Source organism: Castor canadensis, chromosome 4 (assembly GCF_047511655.1).
Source record: "Castor canadensis chromosome 4, mCasCan1.hap1v2, whole genome shotgun sequence".
Lineage (NCBI taxonomy): Eukaryota > Metazoa > Chordata > Mammalia > Rodentia > Castoridae > Castor > Castor canadensis.
The window spans coordinates 113,682,657-113,701,132 of record NC_133389.1 but is presented as its reverse complement, the minus strand read 5'-3'; the positions used below and the strand labels follow the sequence as shown (position 1 = coordinate 113,701,132).

General features: G+C 39.1%; 1 protein-coding gene across 21 annotated transcripts in view; it reads right to left on the bottom strand.

The window, feature by feature from the left end:
* Positions 1-18,476, bottom strand: part of Tanc1 (tetratricopeptide repeat, ankyrin repeat and coiled-coil containing 1) — a 259,962-nt gene that overhangs the window by 52,545 nt on the left and 188,941 nt on the right. For all 21 annotated transcript variants that reach the window (XM_074070867.1, XM_074070878.1, XM_074070870.1 and 18 more), the window contains one exon: positions 17,443-18,050. In XM_074070867.1, coding sequence (XP_073926968.1) covers positions 17,443-18,050 — 608 coding nt within the window. The remainder of the gene's footprint in view (positions 1-17,442; positions 18,051-18,476) is intronic.

Below are 18,476 nucleotides of genomic sequence, written 5' to 3'. Positions count from 1 at the left end.
CACATAACAAGCAAAGACATACACAGACTGAAAGTGACAGAATGGAAAATGATATTCCAAGCAAATGGAATGTGAATGCAAGTAGGAGTAGCTATATCTGACAAAGCTTCAAATCAAAATTAGTAAGAAGAACCCAAATGGTCATTACATATTGATAACAAGGGAACAATCAATCAAGAAGATACAATGATGACCCCCAGTACCAAAAAAGAAAAGATTTTTAAAAAGAAAATAATATGACTGTAAATATATATGTACCAAATGTCAGTGCACTCAATATCATAAAACAAGCACTATTGGACATAAAGGGACAGATAGGCCTTAATAAAATAACAGTGCATGACTTTACTATTGCACTCTTGAGAATAGCTCATACAGACCTTCTCCCCAAAATTAACAAAAAACAATCAGTTAAACTACTATGTATCAAATAAGACTTAAACATCTACAGAATATTTTTCCTAAGAGAAGCAGAATACACAGCTTAGCAGCTCACGTAATTTTCTCCAAAGTAGATCATATTTTGGGTCATAAAACAAGTCTTAACAAATACAAAAAAAAAAACTAAAATAATTTCTTATATCTTATCAGATCACACTGAAACTAGAATAGATCATATTTTAGACCATAAAGCAAGTCTTAACAAACACAAAGCACTGCAGTAATTTCTTGTATCTTATCAGATCATAATGAAACTAGAATGGAATGAAACTAGAAATCAATAGCAAGAGAAACTACAGAAACAACATAAGCACATGGAGATTTAACAGTACACTTTTAAACAATCCATGAGATCATTAAAAATTGGGGAAATGGAAACACAACATATAAGAATCTGTGGGAAATTTATAGTTATGAGTGCATGAACATAGAAACAGAATGTATGACTATCTCAAGTAACCTAAAGATCTTGTTCTTATTTAGAAGAACAAGAACAAGCCAAACCTGAAACCAGCAGAAGGAAAGAAATAAAAATCAGAGTTGAAATGAATGAAATAGAGACTAAAAGAACAATACAAAGGACCAATGAAACAAAAAGTTGGTGCTTTGAAAAGACTGAAAAACCCTTAGTCAAACCATCCAAAAGAAAAAGCAAAGAGACAAATTCATAAAATTAGAGACAAAAAAGGAGATACTATAAACACCACTGGAATCCAGAGGATCATTAGGAACTACTTTGAAAAGTTACATTCCAATAAACTGGAAAATTTAGAAGAAATGGGTTAACTTGTAGACACATGAAACCTACCAAAGTTGAACCAATGGAATACAAAAACCCTAAACAGATCAATAACTATGAGATTGAAGCAGTAATCAAAAGTATCCCAACAAACAGAATCCAAGAACCAGATGAATTCACTGATGAATTTTACCAGACCTTTAAAGAAGAACTAACACACTGTTCCTCATACTATTCCATAAAATAGAGATGGAAGAAATGCTTCCAAACCCATTCCACAAGCCATTGTTACCCTGATATCAAAACTGGATAAGGATACAATAAAAAAGGAAAACATAGATGCAAAAATCTTCACTAAAACACTGGCAAACCAAATTCAACAACATATTAAAAATATCCTAAGTCATGATTGACTTGAGTTCATGCTAGGGATGCCAAGGATGGTTTAACACATGCAAATCATAAATGTACAGCACATAAACAGAATCAAGAATAAAAGAAAAATCACATGATTTCAGTAGCAGTAAAAGTCTTTGACAAAATTCAGTATCCCTTCATTACAAAAGCCCTAAGAACAGAAGGATACCTCAACATAGTAAGGGCTATACATGACAAACCCATAGCCAACATAATACTGAATGGAGAAAAACTGAAACATATTCTCTAAAGTCAGAAATGCAACAAAGGTGTCCACTCTCACCACTTTTATTTAATATAGTACTTAAAACTTTAGCCAGAGTGTTCAGTCAAAAAAAAAAAATAAAAGGGATACAAATGAGAAAGGAAGAAGTTAAATTATCCCTATTTGTAGACAAAATGAACCTAGATTTAGAAGACCTTAAAGACATTGCCAGAACACTCAGATCTGATGAACAAAATTATGCTACAGAACCAGAGTAACAAAAACAGCAAGGTTATTGGCATGAAAACAGACATGTAAACCAGTGGAACAGAATACAGGATATCTGCAGCCACAGACATCTAATTCTTGACAAAGATGCCAAAAATTTACATCATAGAAAAGGCAGCCTCTTTAGCTAATGGTGCTGGGAAAACTGGATGTCCACATATAGAAGACTGAAATTACATTCCTATCTCTCATCCTACACAAAAAATCAACTAAAAATGGATCAAAGACCTTAATGTACGTTCTGAAAATTGGAAACTACTAGAAGAAAACCTTCAAGATCTAAGCATAAGGCAACAACTTCCTGAATAGGCCTTCAATAGTTCAGGAAATAGCAAGAATTGACAAATGGGACCGCATCAAATTAAAAAGATTCTAAACAGCAAAGCAATTAGTTAACAAAGTAAAGAGCCAGTCCACAGAATAGGAGAAAATCTTTGCCAGCTCTTCTTCCAACAGATGACTAATACCAAAAGAATAAGAAATCCAGTCAATAAATGGGCAAAAAATTGAACAGACAATTCTCAAAAGAAGTACAAACAGCTGATAAATATATGAAAAAAATGTTTAACAACCTTAGCTAGCAATCAGGGAAATGCAAATCAAAATGACACTGAGATTCCATTGTACCGCATTTTGAATGGCTAGCATCAAGAAAACAACAAATGCTGACACGAATGCATATATATTTAAGCTACAATTTAAACCAAGGTGCAGAGAGCTGTCATCTTTCAAAATGTGCCGCAGTAAAAACACTTTGATTTTCAAAACTACACGTTATATAATCAAGATAATTTTAAATACTGATAGATTTGTATCTTCAGATACAAGTAATAAGATAACTAGATAGAGGGAGTCATACTTACGAGAAAATCTGATTAATAAATGTCTTTATAATCTAGTGAAGCAAAGGTGTATATATTACTAATTTTACAGTAGAAAAGAACTCCATGCCATGTTCCTTGCAACACTATTCACAACAGCCAAGAAATGAAAATAACCTGTGTCCATCAACTGATGAATAGATAAAGAAAATGTGGCATATAAACACAGAGAATAAAATCCTGTCACTTGCAAAAGCATGGATGGAACTGGAGATCATTATGTTAAGTAATATAAGCCAGATCCAGAAAGATGAGTACAGCATGATCTTACACATATGTGTAGTCAAAAAAAGTTCTTTAGTTGGGAATAGAATGGTGGTTACCAGGGGCTAGCAAGAGGAGGGAGGAGGAAGAGAGGGAGACAGGTTGATCAATAAATTCTAAACTAGTTTCATATATATATATACAAATAGTTCTGGTGTATTATGGAAATCAGTACGGCATTTCCTCAAAAAACTAAAAAATAGAACTACCATATGATCAGCTATATTACTCCTGGGTATATACCCAAAAGAATCAAAGTCAGCATACAATAGAGATTATCTGTACACCCATGTTTATTGTGGCACTATTCACAATAGCCAACTTAAGGAGTTAGCTTAGGTCCCATCCATGGATGAATGGTTAAAGAACATGTGATATATATATATATATATATACACACACACACACTTGGAACAATAAAGAACAAAATCATGTCATTTATAGAAAAATGGATGGAAGTGGAGATCTTCATGTTAAGTGAAGTAAGCCAGACTGAGAAAGACATTTTGTCAGTGATGTTCACAAGAAGATCCTAACTTCCTATGTTGAGAGATAAAAACCCTTCTCCATATTCAAATCCCAAGGTTTCAACCCTTCCATCTCCCATTCCAGGTTGCTGGTTGTCTTCACTATCACTTCTTACAGCCCAGTGGAGGGGGTCTCCTAAGGATGCAAGATTGTTTCCTTTCACAGAAAATATAATGGTTCCTCTAAATCCTCATTTATCTTCACCTCTGCTGGCACCTGACCTCCTTCCTTGAAGTTCTCCTACACTTCCTTCAGAAGCCTGGCACTCTCTCCCACCAACAAGTCATGTCACACCTTTCCATGGATGATGCCAAATCTTCAAATTTCAACTTCTCCAACCTTCAGACAAGATCTACTCCGAAATCCTGTCTGCCTGGGAGAGACAACTACTCCACAAACTCTAACTGCTCAAAACTGAACCAGCTCTGCCCCAGAAAAACATGTGCATACCTCCTGCCTTTTTACCTTTCATAAGAGCAATGCTACTCCTACTTCTTGAGACCTTGCCACCACAGCAGCTTTTCCTTCTCCTTGGGCCTGCCCACAAGGTCAGCTCTCTCATGACAGCAAGACCTCCCTTTATCCCACTGTGTCTCCAACCCCAATCCAGCAAGTCCCCACTCCTGTCTGATACAGCACTTCTCACACTCTTATCTACTCTCTAGATGCTTCAGTGGTTCTCCAGAGATGAAAGATAAAAGGGCACTCTCTCACACACATCCATCTGTTGACTTTTCCTACTCTACTCCAGGATAAATGCTCTAATCAAACTAAACATAGCAGGTGGGAATGTAAGTTAGTATTACCACTTTGGAAAACAATATGGAGGCTTCATAAAAAACTAAACATAGATCTGCCATATGATCCAGCAATACCACTCCTAGGGATATACTGGAAGGAATGCAACTCAAGTTATTATAAAGGCACCTGCATACTTATGTTTATTGCAGCACTATTTACAATAACCAAGCTATGGAAACAGCACAGATGCCCCACTACTGACGAATGGATTAAGAAAATATGGTATTTATACACAATGAAATTTTACTCAGCCACAAAGAAGAATAAAATTTTGTCATTCACAAGTAAATGGCTGGAACTGGAGAACATCATCTTAAGTGAAGTTAGTCAGGTTCAGAAGGCCAAAAATCGCATGTTCTCCCTCATATGCGGATTACAGACCTAAAACAAAGACAGTAATATTACTGGACGTGGGTCACACTCTAAGGGGAAAAATGCACACGGGAGGAATAGGGAAAGGAAAGGAAACCTAGAACTTGAAAGTGTTTGACGTGCCCACTGTAGAGGAGCAAATAAAGTAATCTTAAACTGGTAGAGGCCACTATGGGAAGGGGACCAGAAAGTAGTGAACAGGTCTGGTAGAGATGAGCCAGTGTGGGTTGTAATACACATGTGCTACGAATACACTAGGAATCTTTCTGTATAGCTATCTTTATCTCAAACTAGCAAAAACGCTATGTCTTTCTTATTATCTCTTATGTTTCCTCTTCAACAAAATTGGAGAACGAGTGCAGAACAAGTTCTGCTTGGAAGTTGGGGTTAGGGGGTGGAGGTGGCAAAAACAATGTATACACATTTAAGTAAATGTAAAAATGACAAAATGAAAGAAAGAAAAAAAACATGAAACTATTCTTTGAACTAAAAAAAAAAAAAAACCCACCTAAATTTGCTGTTACCAGCAAATGTTAATAGCAGGGAGAAATAGCACTGGAGACTGAACTAAGTTTTAAGTCCTTATTTGACCCTAATGAGTCAACGGATCCAAGAAATGATCACCAGTAGCTCCTAGCAGCATAAAAATGTTAGGTACCTCCTGTTAGAAGTGCTTGTCTACATTTATGAAGTATCCCTGCAAAAACATAAAAATATAAAATATATGAGCAAAAAGAACAAAGCAGGAGCTATTATACTCTCTGACTACAAAATATAAAACAAAGTTGTAGTAATCAAAGCAGCATGGTATTGGCATAAAAACAGATGGGAGGACCAATGAAATAGAAGTCAACCTATGCATCTGTAGCCAACAAATTTTCAACATAGGTGCAAGAAACAAACACTGGAGAAAAGACAGTCTTTTCAATAAAAGGTGCTGGGCAAAGTAGATATTCACATGAAGAATGAAACTGGACCCCTATCTCTCACTACTTACAAAAATCAACTGAAAATGGATTAAATACTTAAATTTAAGACGTGAAACAATGAAAACGCACAGGCAATGTTCCAGGACATTTAAAGAGGAAAGGATTTTTTTGTTGTTGTTTTTGGACAGGAACCTAAAAACACAAAAAACAACAATGAAAATAAACAAATGGGGTAACATCAAACTAAAAATTTTCTGCACAGCAAAGGAAACAATCAACAGAATGAAGAGACAACCTACAGAATGACAGAAAATATTTGTATCTCTGACAAGGCGCTAGTATCCAAAATATATAAGGAACTCCAAAAACTCAATGGGAAAAAAATCTGATTAAAAATCGGGCAACAGGGATTTCCAAGATGGCGGCTAAGGGAGGAAGCAGAAAGCGAGCCTCCTGTAGTGAAATCTTGGAGAGACACTGGAGACACACCTTGCAGGGAAAGCCACCGAGAAGAGGCAAAACTTCGACCCCTCCACACCTCCAGCCTGTGCAGAACATCTCCACTTCACGTTGAATGGAGAAACTAGGAGGGCCCCCAAGCCACCACCAGTCGCCTGCGCCCAGATGGCTTGGGAAGACGCGGACAAGGTGACCTAAGTGGTACGTGGTACTTCCACAGACAACCCTGGGACAGATCAGCATAGTCTCCTGGACAGACCAACCCCCACCCAGGGAATAAAGAGAAACTGAGTAATAAGCAATAAGAACAATAAAGACGTAGCAAAGAGGGTGGGGTGCCCTTAGCACCAAAGGGTGGTAGAGGAATTCCTCCCGGAACTGTCAATAAACAAGCCGGGACTGGCTGCAGAGGGTGGGAGCAGGGGCGCACACCCAGCAACCAGGAACGAGAAAGCTTGTGAGAGTGGCGAGGGAGGAGAACCCCACAGGAGAGGGGGGAAGACCCACCTCCCACGTGAGCTGTAAACAAACAAACCAGCCGGCAAGAGCAGCAGCACACACCCAGCAATCAGGAGCGGGAAAGCTTGTAAAAGCTGCGGTGGGAGGAAAACTCCACAGGAGAGGGGGAAAGACCCACTTCCCACAAGAACTGTAAATAAACACGCTGGCCTGAGAAAGCAGGTGCAGTGTCACCTCCCCCAGCGTGCTTGGAAAGGGGAAAGCTTGTAGCAGTGGCTCTTGCACAGGAGAATGCTGAGTAAACAAAGCCTGGGGGCCAGGTGAGTGAGTGCCAAGCTCACCCCTGAGATCTGCATAAATAAAGCCTCTAGCAACAGCAGCTGACAGCAGCGGGCAGGCAAGCCATAGCCGCAGATACCATTCTCAGAACTGTCTCTAGATTCTTTTTTTTTCCTCTCTCCCTACCTTTGATAAGAAAACAACCAAACTACATCTGCATGCTGAAAAACTTACTGAAACTGTATTGCATTTGAACTTGGGACACTTTGTGGGTTTTTTTTTTCTTGTTTTGTGCAGTTTTGTTCTATTTTATGTTACCCCTTTGATGAGACAACTACAGAACAACATCTGAGGCACCATCTCCAGGATTGGAGGCTGCGGAATGAACACCAAAATTATTAAGACTGAAACTTCACTGCATTTGAACTTGGGGGTTTTTTATTTTTTATTTTATTTTATAATAAATATATACATTTTTTCTTTCATTTACTTATTTTTTATTTTTATTCTTATCTTTATTCTTTTTACTTTTTATTTTCAATCCTCTGTCTCTCTAATGCCTTTTCAGCTTATTTATATGTTTGAAACGTTTTTTGTATGTTTCTTTCTTTTGTTTTTTTTTTCTCTACTTGATTATTTGTTTTTCCCTATTCCTTTAATTTCTTTGCTTTCCATCCCCATTCACCCTTCCATTCTAAATATTCCCATTGTTATTATTACACGCTAGAAAATACTTAATTGCACACAGTACAGGGACAATAACAACACCAAAGACAATGACGGGAAGACAGAAAAAACAGGGAAACCAGTTTCCACATAGCAAAAAATTAGTACAGGAACCAGAGGGGAATGAAGAAAACAGAAACACAGATCCAGACTCCAACAAAATGAAGATAAACTATGCCAAAGGACCCAATGAAGCCCACAAGAATAATTTAAAAGAAGACATACTACAGGTACTCAATGAGAATTTTATAGAGATGATACTGGATAGGGTCAACCAAAATGTACAGGAGACACTCAAGAAATTCCAAGACAACAAAAATAGAGAATTTGAAAAAGCAAAAGAAGAAATAAAAGAAACCATAGAAGCACTGTATAAACACCAAAGTGAAACAGAGAACACGATTAATAAAGAGATAGATGAACTCAGGACAAAAATAGACAACATAAAAGAGGAAACGACCCAGGATATGGAAAACCTCAGAAAAAGGAATGAAACAGAATTGCAAAACAAAACGGAATGCCAATCCAGCAGAATAGAACAAACAGAAGGCAGAATCTCAGAACTTGAAGATGAAATGGTAATTAAAGGAAAAACTGAAGAACTATTAATTAAACAACTCAAGACCTGTGAAAAGAAAATGCAAGAATTCACTGACTCCATCAAAAGACCAAACTTGAGAATCATGGGCATCGAAGAAGGAGAAGAGGTGCAAGCGAAGGGAATGCGTAATATATTCAACAAAACAATAATGGTAAATTTCCCAAATCTAGAGAAAGCTATCCCTATACAGATGCAAGAGGCCTCCAGGACACCAAACAGACCAGACCAAAATAGAACTACCCCACGACATATCATCATTAAAACAACAAGTTCAGAAACTAGGGAAAGAATACTGAAGGCTGTAAGAGAGAAAAAACAAATAACATACAAAGGTAAACACACCAAAATCACAGCAGACTTCTCAACAGAAACATTAAAATCAAGAAGAGCTTGGGGTGAGATCTTCCGGGCACTGAATGAAAATAACTTCAACCCCAGGATACTCTACCCAGCAAAACTATCATTCAAAATAGATGGAGCGATAAAAGTCTTCCATGAAAAGCAGAAACTAAAACAATATGTGACCACAAAGCCACCACTACAAAAGATTCTTCAAGGGATTCTGCACACAGAAAGTAAAACCCAACATAACCATGAAAGGGCAGGCAGCTCCAATTACAGGAAAAGAAAAAGCAAGAAAGTAGAGAGTAACCTCAACTTAGGTACACACAATCAAACCTTCAAACAACTAAGAAAAGTAAATGACAGGAATCACCACATACCTATCAGTACTAATGCTTAATGTTAACGCACTTAATTCACTCATCAAAAGGCACTGCTTGACAAAATGGATTAAAAAGGAAGATCCAACAATTTGTTGCTTACAGGAGACCCATCTTACTGACAGAAATAAGCATAGGCTCAGGATGAAAGGCTGGAAGATTTACCAAGCCAATGGCCCCCGAAAACAGGCAGGAGTAGCAATACTTATCTCTGACAAAGTAGACTTCAAACCTACATTGATCAAACAAGATAAAGAAGGACATTCCATACTAATAAAAGGGGAAATAGACCAAAAGGAAATAATAATTATCAACCTATATGCACCCAATTCAACACACCCAATTTCATCAAACATACCCTAAAAGACATAAAGCATATATTAACTCCAACACAGTGGTTGTGGGAGACTTTAACACCCCATTATCATCAATACATAGGTCATCCAAACAAAAAAATCAATAAAGAAATCCAAGATCTAAAATGGGACCTCATAAAACTAAAAAGCTTCTGTTCATCAAAAGAAATGGTCTCTAAACTGAAGAGAACACCCACAGAGTGGGAGAAAATATTTGCCAACTATACATCAGACAAAGGACTGATAACCAGAATATATAGGGAACTTAAAAAATTAAATTCTCCCAAAACTAATGAACCAATAAAGAAATGGGCAAGTGAACTAAACAGAACTTTCTCAAAAGAAGAAATTCAAATGGCCAGAAAACACATGAAAAAATGCTCACCATCTCTAGCAATAAAGGAAATGCAAATTAAAACCACGCTAAGATTCCACCTCACCCCTGTTAGAATAGCCATCATCAGCAACACCACCAACAACAGGTGTTGGCGAGGATGCGGGGAAAAAGGAACCCTCTTACACTGTTGGTGGGAATGTAGACTAGTACAACCACTCTGGAAAAAAATTTGGAGGCTACTTAAAAAGCTAGACATGGATCTACCATTTGATCCAGTAATACCACTCTTGGGGATATACCCAAAAGACTGTGACACAGGTTACTCCAGAGGCACCTGCACACCCATGTTTATTGCAGCACTATTCACAATAGCCAAGTTATGGAAACAGCCAAGATGCCTCACTACTGACAAATGGATCAAGAAAATGTGGTATCTATACACAATGGAATTTTATGCAGCCATGAAGAAGAACGAAATGTTATCATTCGCTGGTAAATGGATGGAATTGGAGAACATCATTCTGAGTGAGGTTAGCCTGGCCCAAAAGACCAAAAATCATATATTCTCCCTCATATGTGGACATTAGATCAAGGGCAAACACAACAAGGGGACTGGACTATGAGCACATGATAAAAGCGAGAGCACACAAGGGAGGGGTGAGGATAGGTAAGACACCTAAAAAACTAGCTAGCATTTGTTGCCCTTAACGCAGAGAAACTAAAGCAGATACCTTAAAGCAACTGAGGCCAATAGGAAAAGGGGAACAGGTACTAGAGAAAAGGTTAGTTCAAGAAGAATTAACCTAGAAGGTAACACCCACGCACAGGAAATCAATGTGAGTCAATGCCCTGTATAGCTATCCTTATCTCAACCAGCAAAAACCCTTGTTCCTTCCTATTATTGCTTATACTCTCTCTACAACAAAATTAGAAATAAAGGCAAAATAGTTTCTGCTGGGTATTGGGGGAGGGGAGAGGGAGGGGGCGGAGTGGGTGGTAAAGGAGGGGGTGGGGGCAGGGGGGAGAAATGAACCAAGCCTTGTATGCACATATGAATAATAAAAGAAAAATGAAAAAAAAAAAAAAAGAAATCCAAGATCTAAAATATACAATAGATCAAATGGACCTACTTGATGTCTACACAATATACATTCTTCTCAACAGCCCATGGAACCTTCTCCAAAACAGATTATATCCTAGGGCACAAAGCAAGCCTCAGCAAATATAAGAAAATAGAAATTATACCGTGCATACTATCTGATCACAGTGCAATAAAACTAGAACTCAACAACAAAATGAAGACAAAAAACATGCAAACAGGTAGAAACTGAGTAACTCATTACTTAATGAACAATGGGTGATTGATGAAATAAAAGAGGAAATTAAAAAGTTCCTGGATGTCAATGAAAACAAAAACACAACCTACCAGAACCTATGGAACACAGCTAAGGCAGTCCTGAGAGGAAAGTTTATAGCCATGAGTGTACATATTAAAAAGACTGAAAGATCCCAAATCAATGACCTAATGATATATCTCAAACTCCCAGAAAAACAAGAACAAGCAAATAGGAGAAATAATAAAAATAAGAGCTGAAATCAATGAAATCGAAAACAAAAAAACCACACAAAGAATTAATGAAACAAAAAGTTGGTTCTTTGAAAAAATAAACAAGATCGACATACCCCTGGCAAACCTGACTAAAATGTGGAGAGAAAAAACCCAAATTAGTAGAATCAGGAATGCAAAAGGGGAGGTAACAACAAATACCATGGAAGTCCAGGAAATCAGCAGAGTCTACTTCGAGAACCTATATTCAAATAAATTTGAAAATCTTAAAAAAATGGACAGATTTCTAGATACATATGATCATCCAAAACTGAACCAAGAGGAAATTAATCACCTGAATAGACCTATAACACAAAATGAAATTGAAGCAGCAATCAACAGTCTCCCCAAAAAGAAAAGTCCAGGACCTGATGGATTCTCTGCTGAATTCTATCAGACCTTTAAAGAGGAACTGATACCAACCCTCCTTAAACTATTCCATGAAATAGAAAGGGAAGGAAAACTGCCTAACACATTTTATGAAGCCAGTATGACATTTATCCCAAAACCAGGCAAAGACACCTCCAAAAAGAACTACAGGCCAATATCCTTAATGAACATTGATGCAAAAATCCTCAACAAAATAATGGCAAACGTAATTCAACAACACATCAAAAAGATTATTCACCATGACCAAGTAGGCTTTATCCCAGGAATGCAGGGGTGGTTCGACATACGAAAATCAATAAACGTAATAAACCACATTAACAGAAGCAAAGACAAAAACCGCTTGATCATCTCAATAGATGCAGAAAAAGCCTTTGATAAGATCCAACACCTTTTCATGATAAAAGCTCTAAGAAAACTAGGAATAGAAGGAAAGTACCTCAACATTATAAAAGCTATATATGACAAACCTACAGCCAGCATTATACTTAATGGAGAAAATTTGAAACCATTCCCTCTAAAATCAGGAACCAGACAAGGATGCCCACTATCTCCACTCCTATTCAACATAGTACTGGAATTCCTAGCCAGAGCAATTAGGCAAGAAGAAGGAATAAAAGGAATACAAATAGGTAAAGAAACTGTCAAAATATCCCTATTTGCAGACGACATGATCCTATACCTTAAAGACCCAAAAAACTCTACTCAGAAGCTTCTAGACACCATCAATAGCTATAGCAAGGTAGCAGGAGATATAATCAACACAGAAAAATCATTAGCATTTCTATACATTAATAATGAACAAACTGAAAAAGAACATATGAAAACAATTCCATTTACAATAGCCTCAAGAAAAATCAAATACCTTGGTGTAAACCTAAGAAAAGATGTGAATGACCTCTACAAGGAAAACTACAAACTTCTGAAGAAAGAGATTGAGGAAGACTATAGAAAGTGGAGAGATCTCCCATGCTCATGGATTGGTAGAATCAACATAGTAAAAATGTCGATACTCCCAAAAGTAATCTACATGTTTAATGCAATTCCCATCAAAATTCCAATGACATTCATTAAAGAGATTGAAAAATCTACTGTGAAATTTATATGGAAACACAAGAGGCCACGAATAGCCAAGGCAATACTCAGTCAAAAGAACAATGCTGGAGGTATCACGATACCTGACTTCAAACTACATTACAAAGCAGTGACCATAAAAACAGCATGGTACTGGCACAAAAACAGACATGAAGACCAGTAGAACAGAATAGAGGATCCAGATATGAAGCCACATAACTATAACCAACTTGTCTTTGACAAAGGCGCTAAAAATACATGGTGGAGAAAAAGCAGCCTCTTCAACAAAATCTGCTGGGAAAACTGGGTAGCAGTCTGCAAAAAACTGAAACTAGATCCATGTAGATCACCCTATACCAAGATTAACTCAAAATGGATCAAGGATCTTAATATCAGACCACAAACTCTAAAGTTGATACAGGAAAGAGTAGGAAATACTCTGGAGTTAGTAGGTATAGGTAAGAACTTTCTCAGTGGAACCCCAGCAGCACAGCAACTAAGAGATAGCATAGATAAGTGAGACTTCATAAAACTAAAAAGCTTCTGCTCATCAAAAGAAATGGTCTCTAAACTGAAGAGAACACCCACAGAGTGGGAGAAAATAAAGGAAATGCAAATTAAAACCACACTAAGATTCCACCTCACCCGTTAGAATAGCCATCATTAGTAACACCACTAACAACAGGTGTTGGCGAGGATGTGGGGAAAAAGGAACCCTCTTACACTGCTGGTGGGAATGTAAACTAGTAGAACCACTCTAAACATTGATCTACCATTTGATGCAGCCATGAAGAAGAACGAAATGTTATCCTTCGCTGGTAAATGATGGAACTGGAGAACATTATTCTGAGTGAGATTAGCCTGGCCCAAAAGACCAAAAATCGTATCTTCTCCCTCATATTCGGACATTAGATCAAGGGCAAACACAACAAGGGGATTGAACTTTGATCACAAGATAAAAGTGAGTACACACACGGGAGATATGAGGATAGGTAAGACACCTAAAAAATTAGCTAGCATTTGTTGCCCTCAACACAGAGAAACTAAAGCAGATACCTTAAAAGCAACTGAGGCCAATAGGAGAAGGGGACCAGGAACTAGAGAAAAGGTTAGATCAAAAAAATTAACCTAGAAGGTAACACACACGCACAGGAAATTAATGTGAGTCAACTCCCTGTATAGCTATACTTATTTCAACTAGCAAAAAAACCCTTGTTCCTTCCTATTATTGCTTATACTCTCTCTCCAACAAAATTAGAGTTAAGGGCAAAATAGTTTCTACCGGGTATTGAGGGGGTAGGGGGGAGAAGGAGGGTGTTAAGGGAGGGGGTGGGGGCACGGGGAGAAATGAACCAAGCATTGTATGCACATATGAATAATAAAAAAATAAAAATTAAAAGAAAAGTTGGGCAACAGATCTAAATAGACATTTTTCAGAAGAAGTCATACAAATGGTCAACAGGCATATGAAAAATGTTCAACATCACCAATCATTAGGAAATACAGATGGGCACTGGTGCCTGTAATCTTAGCTACTTGGGAGACTAAGATTAGGAGGATTGTGGTTTGAGGCTAGCCTGGGCAAATAGTTCTTGAGACTCTATCTCCAAAATAACCAAAATAACCAGTATCCTGGAGGTGTAGCTCACGAGGTAGTGTCTGCTTTACAAGCTTGAAAGCCTGAGTTCAAACGTCAGTCCCACCAAAAAAGATTAGGAAAATGCAATTCAAAAGCACATTGAGGTATCATCTCACCCCAGTGGCTACTATCTAAGAGACTGAAGATAACAAGTGCTGATGAGGAATGTGGAGAAAAGGCAACCCTTGTACACTGTTGGTGGGAATGTACACTAGTACAGCCATTGTGGAAAAACATTGCTCTCATCAAGGTTGAGAGTAGAATTGCGAGTGAATACCAGAGGCTGGGTAGGGCAGGGGATGGGATGATGGGAAGGAAGTTGATCATAGGTACTAAGTTACAGTTATATAAAAGCAGAACATTCTGGTGTGCTCTTGCACAGTAAGGTGACTATCGATAACAACTTCATGCTGATCCTTCTAGGAATTCATTTAATAGCCACCAATTCTCAGTAAGAAGACAGCCATACTTTCTATAAATAAAGTAGGGCTTAGAGGACTGAAACAATGTGTGTATAGGAAAGACATAGAACTGATGGGGTCAAGATATGGATCCTGGTCTGTAAGGTTCCAAGACATTTTCTACAAGTTTTTGTTCATAAGTATCCTAGAAACAGCTTAAGAACCAAGGACAACAGTATGTGAAGTACATTGTAACTTACCCACCAGGAGGTGTGCACATCCATGAAAAACAAAAATGACTCTTTTCTAGGATTTCCTAACATATTCTTGGGACCGTGATGTGTTAGGTAAGAAACGCCACAAAAACAAAAAAATAAAAATAAAAACAACAAACTAAAAAGAAGACAAGAATTCTAAGAGAGAAAGGACGATTTCTGTAACGTTTGAAATGTTATGGATAGAGACAGATATAAAGAGTCAAGTGTCATTGCCTCTGAATGCTGGACTTTCCTGTTTCCCTCTGTAACTATGGCAAGAGTTACAACTATCGGGTGTGGAGTAAGAATGCTACCATCTCTCAAGACTTAACCAAAATGTCACCACATATGCAAAACATTTCCCAGAAATTGCCTCTCTCTATTAAGTTTCTCCCCCTTTCAAGTCCTACACGTAATGTTGCTCCCTCCTAGCATCACCACATCGCTACTATCTGTCTTCCTATGTGGAATTCCTTGAGAAAAGCATAGTTCTCGTCCCAGGAATCTCTATCTGCCACAGTATCTGCATATAGTGGAGTCTCAAAAGCTACTGCCGAATCAAATCCAGAAGCTCCTTCTAACATTATTCTCTGTATTCTTTGTCTGCTGAATGAAGCTCAAGTATGACCAGGCTCTTGGGAAAACACTAACTTGTACAACTCCATGACAGGTACCTCCTTAAACTGTGCACCCTCAGTACTTCTCTTGCCTTCACTTCATTTGGGCCTCACCCCAGGAGATGTTCCCATAGGAGCACACAGCATTGAGGAGTCTGAGACTGCTGGTATTCATCAGTAGTACACCCATTTTCAGCTCTGCATAAACACGATGCCTTCACTACCCAAAATAAAGCAAAGCTTGATGGTGACTACAGTCCAGCCACTTCTGCCTCAAATGCCAACAACAAACCCACAGCCCTTGAAATCTTTCAATTTATTTTCATGTCTCTACAAACTCTATAGCCTATCTTCCTAGAAAATGATGTGAATTTCCTTGGCTAGCTATGTCACAGCACACATTTCACCTAGTTATTATGGTCTGGCTTAAATAACACAGAAGTCACAGTTTATTGTTCCAAAATCAGGCTAAAAAAATGTAACAACAGGGCCAGGTGTGGTGGCACAGGACTGTAATCCCAGCTTCTTAGGAAGTAGAGACAAGAGGATTCTGAGTTCTAGGCCAACCTGGGTACCCTATCTCAAAAACAAAATAAAAACAAAAAAACCAGGGGTGTAGCTCAAGTGGTAGAGCACTTGGGCCCTGGGCTCAATCCCCTGTTCCATCAATCAATCAATCAATCAATAAATAAATAACCTTGAACTTAGTGTCACCTAAGAAAACAACAGCCACACATAGAGAGAGTAGTGGCTGGACCTATCAGTAGCATGAGGAGTAAAGTGTTTGCAAGGCTCACAAATGCTCATTTACCTCTTCATTTCTGGATTCTGGCATCTGGTCCATAGCCCACTAGAGTCCTGAGGGGACCATCTCTAGCAGCTTGCAACCCTGTCAGTAGAGGAGGGGGCAGTCCTAACACACACAGCATAGCTGCTCAAGAGAGCAAAGATGCAGGACAAGGCCCAGCAGACAGGAGTGGAGGGCTTGAACATACCCTTCCCTGAAGGTACCCGCAACCTCCCATTCCAACCTCTTGGCCTAACTGGCACCAGGCCATGAATAGACAGAAAGAGGCTTTCCTCCTTGCCCTCTCCTGGGGTTCAGGCAGCCTAGCTGCAAGGACAGCCCTATCCTGCCTGGCCCAGCCTGAAGCACTGAGCTGAACCACTGATCTGAAATGAGGAAGCCAGGCTGAATCACACAGGTGTTCCTTCTGTGCCCACAGACACCCCCGGATCCCTGGGACAAGAAGTGATGGAGGGTGGAAGTGCTGAATACCCAAGACAGACCCCAGGAGTATGCTGTGGAGAACCCCACTGTTCCCTGGGACAGAGTCCACACTACCCATATGTGACTGCTGAACCTGGTGTGGCGGTGAGAAAACATCACCCAGGCACTACCCAGCTTCTCTTCCACCCAAATACACTGGGAGTCCTGAAATTCTAGCAATCAAAGGAAAGAAGCTTTTGTCCAAAGGTAGAGAAAATTTTCCACTGCCCCTCCTTCGGCCTTTAAAGGGGTGAAAACAAAGCAGCAAAAAAACCTGAATTACTCATTCTGGGATGCCTTTTCATTAGAAACCGTGGATACATTTGAAATCTTCTCCGAACAGCTTGGAAACCCCTGTGATGTGCTGACAGGAAGCGCCTGTCATACCTGGGTTCACACAGGAAGGCTGTGCTTTCGCCATCTGCTCTCCAGACCAGCCACTCCCTGAAGGACGGGTGGCAGAACATACGGGTTTTGTCTCGCCTCTTAATAAGGAAGCAGGAAAGGGCATCCATCCTCTGCTGAAAGTCTTCCCAGCCCTGCTCCCCTTGGATGTGACCAGCATTAATAGCCTGAAAAATCTGCTCATCCGTCATGGGGTGGAGAGATGCGAGGGCCACGTTTAAAATTGGAAGTGCTCTCTCAAAGGCAGACTGGGTCAAGAACTTCATGTTGCACTGCAGCAAATAGAGCTCGGACAGAGACACAGGCACCACCTTGTAGCTGGCACTTTTGATGACCAGGTGTCCTCTCTGGAAGAGGTCCAGAGTGAGTTTGAGGTACAGGTAGGAGCCAAGGCTGCGCAGCACCAGGTGGTTGCTGACTTTCCCAATGAGGGCTGCGTCAGCCTTGCCATTCAGGGAGATGTTGTTGAGGATGTCCTGGCTGCTGTGAACCCTGTGCTGCACATAGGCATGCAGGTCACTATGGATGTCTTTGTTGTCTGGAAAGTCATCTAAGGAAAGCTTGACGAATGGCAGCCCACTTATGATTTCCTGTGAAAAAACAAAAACCCACAGTGTCACTCCAGAGAGATTCCTTTTCTATTTTAGCAGCATTTTAAACCAGGTTCACTAGTTTTCTTTCAAGGAGGATTTTCATGGATTACCGGGACTCATTGTTTTGTATTAAAACGTGTAATAGGATAAGGTACAGATAAAAAGCTTATGTGGAAGAAATCCTGATGTGAGATAGAATCAGTAAAGGCTTTCCTAAAGCCCTCATCAAGGACTTAGAGCCAAGCAGGCAGAATGAGTGCCCCAAGCAGACAATGGCAATCAGACCACACCAATGCAGGGGCAGGGTGACCCTGCAGGTGATCTGATACCCATAATCTTTATACTGTGCAACTGATTATATAACAAGGAAAAATACAAACCAACACAGCACATCTAAGAACATAACCAGATGCTAAGATAAGA